Here is a 7,300-nt window from a genome sequence, read left to right on the forward strand (position 1 = left end):
TGCTGACAACGGTCTCGTTGTCACCAGAATGCCGTTGCTCAGATATGCAGCCCAAACTTTGAAAGCTCTGCAGAACTAGCTACGCTGCCACACAGGATGAACGGCATCAATGCCAAGTGGGCACAAATTATTTGACAGGAAAGCCGCGCTGCTACTTGATAACATGCACACAGGCACATGCACAGGAAAGGAGAAATGCTTGCGCAAATGCTACCTGCTTTTTTTTTTTTTTTTGCTTTAGTACATTTTAAAAGGCAACTGTATTAACCCAGCCATGCAAAGATAAAACAAGAAACAGCAGTTTGTATCGTGCACGTCACATACTTCCATGTTTGCAGAATTGTAGCCTTATGCTTCTCTCAAACCACTTACACTATGCTAGTTAGTTATTTTCGTTATCATCCCAAACTGTCCCCACAACAAAAACACACACTGATAAAAGTAAAGCACTCCACCATGTCAGAAAAGAAAGAAGAGACAGCACCAAACAGCACTTGTTAGGTGCACTACAAAATTTTGCAACGACAATATCTTTTGAAAGTGATTCCTCTTTTTTTTTTTTTATCAGACATGAAATAGCCGCGGAAATAGGGGTTCACGGAGAATACCTCAGTAATCTGAGATTCACTGATGACATATGTGTTGATAAGTTACTCAGAGGATAAACTGCAAAGAATGACTGATGGCCTAGACAATAAAAGCAGAAAGGTAGGCCTAAAAAGCAATATGAAGAAGACTAAGTAATATTTAACAGTCTTGAAAAGGAACAGCAGTTTACGATAGGTAGCGAGGCGCTGGAAGTGGTAAGGAAATATGTGTACTTAGGATAGATAGTGGCCACAGGCAGATCCAGACCATGAAAGGAAGATACCGCAAAAACCTGCGCATAATACGAGGTTTCTTTTGCTGATTTTATCATGTCAGATGTCTGCCTTGTATTATATGAGGATACAAACAAATTTCAGCCTAAATCCGCAGTTCCGGCCTCGTTATTATTCGGCGCTCTCAGCATAAGGCTTCCGACCAGAGCAGGCGCTATCTGCCAGCTGTAGGACATGGCCAGCACGGCCTACAGCCAAATCCCTTGACCAGCATTCCCAAGGAGCGCGTCGGTCGTGCCTTTAAGAAATGCGGGATACCGAATGCGTCAAGAGGTACAAGAAAGATGTAAGAGGTATGAGCAAGGAACTCTCAGCAAATGATACACCAAACGACTATGATCGCAAAAAACTCTGAATCAAAGCACTTCCTGGGCGCATATGCCTACGCGTGGTGCCAGGCGGAAAGAGACGCGAGCGCGGAGCGTGCTAGCCGGCAGCTCATGCGCTAGCGTCCCGCGCACTAAGCTGGAAGTGGCCCACTAGTTTTAGAACAGTCGGAGGACCATGTGGCTTCCACGAATGGCAGGGCGAATGTGAGCACATCTCACGATGCGTGAAATTCTCTGATCTAGCGCTTCGACGCGAGAAGGGGGAGCAAACCAGCACCAGCATATGAAGGTTCGTGGCACTATTTGGTGCCTGGTGAAGGGTGATGTATGCGAAAACGCAGAACGGGCATACTTCGCGGAGCAACCAGGAAATGCAGCAATTTTACTGACCTTTCCTCACCCACGTTATACACAGATGAAAACTTTTTTTCAGTCTTTCCTATCCGAAAATTGCACCTCGTATTATATGTGGGTTTTTACGGTAACTTGATGAATCAGATTGCAATGGAGCGCATTTAGTACTCTCAGGATATGAACAGCAGCTTTTCAAAAGAAAAATACATAACAGCCATATTCTACCGGTGCTTACCTATGAGGCATTAACGCGGAGGCTAACAAAAAGGGTTCTACTTAAATATATACGGTCACTAAAGGCAATAGACTGGACTCCAAGGAAGGCCAGAGTAGAAGGGAATAGCGGAAAGTGGGAGGACGAATGAGGTTAGGAAGTTGGCAGGGATCAGGTGGATGAAGCTGGCACAGGACATGATTTATTGGAGGAATATGGGAGAGGCTTTTGACCTCCGGCGGGTATGGCCAGGTTGCTATTGACGATGGCAGCCCTGCTAATCTATCCAGCAGGGATAGAAAACATGGCCAGCACCACAGACTTCATGAAAAGAGCACAATATGCTGCAAAAAAAAAAAAAAAATATATTGAAGGGTAATGCTGCTGAGTGTAGAAAATCCGCTCTCGGCACGTGAGAACACTGAGGCAGTCTTGATGAGCGATCCGCCAAGTTTTTTCAACAATTCATCCCAGCCACACAGGTTTGCAACAGAGGTTTCGTGATGCTGGGGACCCACATCACTTGTCCGAGGTCTGAAATGTTGACTCAGGCCAAATAGAGCATGGGCATAGAGCGCTGATTTCAAATTGGCAACTCTCTGCACTTAGCAGGCATTACAATTAGCAATGACACTCCAATACATTACTATGAACTGGGCAAAAGAAAGGGAGAGGAGGGGGGGTGCTGTCATCTCTTAGGAACTTCCCTGAAAAACTTTGTTATTGAAGGCCAGAGCCCAGGATGCCTGAGAGAATCGGAAAACAAATACAACTTCCTTCTGCAATAAACAGTCACGTGGCAGTGGTTAGTTTGACAACCCAGAGTCTGCTGAATGGCACATTAGTGTTCTTGAACAATCTCATTTTTTTGGAAAGGAGACCAAAGAAGTTGGTCACTCACCTAGCCTAAAGCCGAGAACTTGCATCGTGCAATATTTTTTTGCTTGCTGTGCCAAACGAGAAAAGATTTAGGGCCCTGAGTTCCAATACCTAAAAACCTGGTATTCTGATCAAATTTCTTGCATTGATTTCAAATGTGTAACTAGTTTTCTGATTGGCTAAATAATTCAAAAGATAAATGAAATTAATTGTTCATAATTTGCGGGAGCGATGAAAAAATAACTACACTACAAAATGTTCACATGGGCACTTTGCTAGGTACTAGAATGCTTAACGAATACAATGTTAGAAGCACTTTTATCGATACAACAAATATTAGCAATGTAATAACAGTTCAAAGTTTTCAATTTTGCTCTAAATCAGACAAAAAGGCACCCACATTTGGAAAAGTGAACTTTGATCTGCTATAACAACGCTAATATTTGTTACAAAAAAAAATGTACTCCTAACAATGTATTCATTAAGCTTTCTAGTACCTAGCAAAATGCCCGTGTGAATTTCTTGTAGTGCGGTTATTTTTTCATTGTTTCTGCAAATAATGAATTTCATTATATATTGAACTAATATGCCAATTTGAAAAATAGAAACATATTTGAGATCAGTGCGAAAAACTGAATCAGAATACCAGGTTTTGTCAAATTTGGTCAAAAATTGGAAAAATAACTAGGAGCCATGTCTCCCCTTAAGGGTGCATGCTCTACAAAAACTTTTCTTAGTACTAGCATTAGGTGAATGAAAGTAGTACCACTTATAAAACTTGACCTCTTCTTTCCAAATATGTTTTTAGTTGCTGTTCTAAATGCAATCAATTAAGAGACAAATACTGCTTGCTAGGTAGTCTTAAGAAATTAATGGTCACATTAAAATCTACACAGCTACATCTTACAATGTTTCTGCATTTCAAATTTAGTTATGACGTGATTAAAATAAGCACATGAAATATGCACAAAAGCCACACTTGGTCCAAAATAAGCAGTAACCGCAACAGCTGGGGTAAGCATTTGCAGTTTTGACGAAGAGCATTGCCAAACCTCTATGGCCACCGCCACACCTGACTGACGGCAGGGTGGCCTCAGAAGCACTCGCCTGTGCTAGCAGAGCCCAGGCCAGCTCTGCCTCAGGCCCCAGGGACAGGAGACACAGTGGTCCCAGAATCAGCTCCTCAACTGCCTCCACAGCCTTCTCCATGACGGAAGTCTCGGCGTCCAGCACTAGCGGCAACGCCCCTTCCAACCAGAAGCGCTGCAGCAGCTCCTCTTGAGGATGTGCCCGCAGGCATTTAGTCAGGGAATGCAACGCCTGCTTGCGCACCAGCAGCGCAAGGTCCAAGCAGCTCTCCTTCAGGATCTGCATGCCACACAGCGGCTTTGTCTAGCCCCGTTTTTGTGATTCGCTTCAGGGACCTCAACACTACATCATCACCAACAGCCAGACTATACCCATTGGAGGGTGACAGCCTCTACCATATTCCTTCAATTGACGTGGTCCTGTGCTAGCTGCATCCACTTGACCCCAGAAAACTTTGCCCACTTAACTTCCTGCCATACTCTGCCACGCTTTCCTTCCCTTAGAATCCTATTCGTTACCCTTAGTGACCATTGGTTATCCTCTATTCTCACTACATGCCCTGCCCATTCTCACTTTTTCTTCAAGTTATTTCTCTGACCGACTCTGCACGCTTCCCATCTTTTAGCCTTACGTGTACCATTTTCCTTCCATAGCTCTGTGTTGTCCTCAATTTATGTACAAATCTCTTAGTTAGCCTCCATGCTTCAGACCCATAGGTGAGTGCAGGTAAGATGCAACTGTTATATGCTGTCCTCTTCAGTGATACCGGTAAGCTGCTAGCACTATGTGCAAGTACCTTACCAGTGAGCTTCTCCCTAATCTGGTGGTGGTGAATGGGAGCTACAATGCAACCGTGGGTTATAATTCAGCACCCTGCAAACACACTACGGCCAAAAGAAAGACAAGCGGGTTAAGAAACACACCTCCACATACTCTTCCTTGATGAAGTCTCCACTGGCACACAGCACATTCTGCAGCAGTGAAAGAGCTGCTTTACGCACGTTCACCTTGGAGTCCTCTGTACGGTACTTCAGCACCTGCATGAGCTGAGAGAGGCGGTCGTCTTCGACAGCCACTTGCTCCCCATCGCCTTCACCTCCTGGCTCGACTGGGTTCGACACCTTAAGTAAGGGCGTCCAGAGCTCGGGGTCTTCATTTGTGACACAAGCAAGTACCGACAGTGCCTTTGTTTTAACCGTGGCTGCTTTGTCGTTGCAACGCTTCATAGCTGCAAGCAACAGTTCAGGCCGCTTGTCAGCCACTCGCTCATCCCATATGAGGGCCAAGATCATTTCGAGCGCGAAGACACGCCGGTTGGCCAATGGCACATTGGTAAGCCTGATGAACCACTGGAGAACACGCTTGAAGCGGTCCTCCCCCAGCTCACCCATAAGCATAAGCACAGCCTGTGCAGTTTTAATACGAAAGTCTGTTCTGTCCACGGCGTGGAATGCGATGTTGTGTATCAAGATTATAATCACGTCTTCCATGCTGTCCTTATGCGATTCTTCGCAGGTCTGAACTACATGGCGGAGAAAAGAGACGGCGTTGTCTCTGATATTGGTGAAGGGTCGGCTCACCGACTGCGCGTTGCCGGCGGCAAGCATAAGGATGTGCGGCATCAGGCCCTTGGCGATGGTGCGGAAATTATCGGCAGGCTCACCGTGTAATGGCAAGCACAGCAGCTTGAGCGCAAAATAGGCGTACGTCGTCAGCTGGCGGTAGTGGCAGCCGCGGAATTGCTGCTCAAGGTTGATGTTGAAGCGCACGTCAGCGCCGGGGATGTCGAGTTGGGTGAGCTCGCACAGGTGCTGAACCAAGTAGTCGGTCATGTCTCCGTAAGAACGCAGGCTGAACGTCTGCAGCATCCAAACAAGGTCCTTGAGAGTGTCGGTCATGCAAGTCATGAAGTCTAACAGCATAGACTCGGAAACTGTCTCACTTTCGGCGGCCACACTCTCGCCGTCCGCATCACCACTTTCGTTGATAGTGGACAAAGTATTCTGCTTTCGCCTGCTGCCGCGACCAGACCCTCGGCCGGACGACGTACTCTGAGACGAGCTCCTGCTTGCAGTTCCATCGCCACCACTCAGGCAATTGTTCTTGCTCGGCAGGCGAAAACACTGCACAGCGCTTTGGAATAAGCTCTCCTGAAAAATCCGGTAGGCCGTGCTACCAGGCACCAGCACGAGGTTGAAATAAAGCTTGCAGAAACGTAAGGCTATCCTCTTATTCACAAAAGTGGCGCCCGGAGAGTTACCTTTGCAGATGCCCAGGTACACCATACCCAGAAGCGCTTTGTAGTGAACTCCGTTCTCCATGAGCGTCTTCCAGAGTTTTTCTTCGGCATTTTCTTCCCCTGCCTCTTCAGGCCCCAAATAAATGAACCATTTTTGGCAAACTTCGCAGGCGACCGACAGCGCGTCCAATAAGGCATGACAGTTTCCCTCGCACGATTCCAGCAGGTCGACATCAGGGAGACTGACGTCTGTGTACCTGTTATTCCATGCACTGTCTATAAAGGCCTCATCGATGATGTCGAATGGCAGTTCACCAAACGCTATAAGTGTACTGCTTACAAGAGTGTCGGTATCGTCCAATTCCATGATGGAGAGGCCTAGACTAAAGACAGTGGAACGCACACCTTACGCCAACACCAACTAGGTGCGACGCTCCAGCGATCTTGACAGTGAGTGCCACATACCTCGCGTCGCTCTCCAGAGTGTCTTTTGTCGAATTATACTGGTTATACAACGTGAAACGAACAAATTCATGTCTCAAGTTACTGCCGCCACCGCCGATTCCCGCACTACACACCGTTTCCAACTAAACGTTGATTGGTTCTCGAATAGCGGTTGCGGCTTGACTCGTTTTCTGACTCTGTCTGGCTCATTTGTGTTCCACTTTCGTTTCACAAAAAGGTGAAAATCATTTTATTAATTTATTCATTCAGCAACACTGTGTTCAGCAATACTTGTTGTTAGCCTGTTGATTTGTGTCCATGCTTGCAGGACTCGGCGCACAAAAAAACGAAGCACAGGAACAAGAAGGACGATTGCTGTGGTCTTGTGGCCTGGTTTAATCTTCGAAATTAAAGCTAGTTCAGCAGAGGAAGACGCCCGACTACTGTGCCGGAGTTCTCGGTTTCGAACCCGACCACGGCGGCTGCGTTTCGATGGAGGCGAAACGAAGTGGCGTCCGTGTGCTGTGCGATGTTGTTGTTCTGGCTGTAGGAAGAAGGAAACTAAAATGCACGGGCCTGCTACTGGCTCTGTAGCTGAGCCACCTCCGCTGCCTCGTGCAGACAGAAGAGAAAATATAGAAGAAAGGAAAAAGAAGAGGGAGAGAAAGACGCGCGCCGCAACAACAGCCGTCGTCCACCGCCTAAGTGGTGGCGGATGTAATGACGGCCTACAACAGATAAAAATTCGATGGCTGGCTAGCCCCCGCCGCGAGCGGCGTTGACCTACCATCCCAACCCCGTAGGGCCAGGAACTGCCCTATCCTGTGCGATGTCAGCGGACATTTAACGTACACTGTGCGATGTCACCGCA

At 46.9% G+C, this 7,300-nt stretch overlaps 1 protein-coding gene across 2 annotated transcripts in view; it reads right to left on the bottom strand.

Annotated features, from left to right (window-relative positions):
* LOC146207887 (condensin-2 complex subunit D3-L-like) overlaps positions 1–6,602 on the bottom strand; it is a 22,909-nt gene extending 16,307 nt beyond the window's left edge. For both annotated transcript variants that reach the window (XM_084591308.1, XM_084591302.1), the window contains exons 1-2: positions 4,670–6,602; positions 3,765–4,025 (exon numbers count right to left, since the gene is read on the bottom strand). In XM_084591308.1, the coding sequence (XP_084447434.1) occupies positions 3,765–4,025; positions 4,670–6,352 (1,944 nt within the window). In that variant the 5' untranslated portion in view covers positions 6,353–6,602. The remainder of the gene's footprint in view (positions 1–3,764; positions 4,026–4,669) is intronic.
* Positions 6,603–7,300: the final 698 nt, after the last annotated feature.

Source organism: Amblyomma maculatum, chromosome 1 (assembly GCF_055883805.1).
Source record: "Amblyomma maculatum isolate TAMU_Amacu chromosome 1, ASM5588380v1, whole genome shotgun sequence".
Taxonomy (NCBI): Eukaryota; Metazoa; Arthropoda; class Arachnida; order Ixodida; family Ixodidae; genus Amblyomma; species Amblyomma maculatum.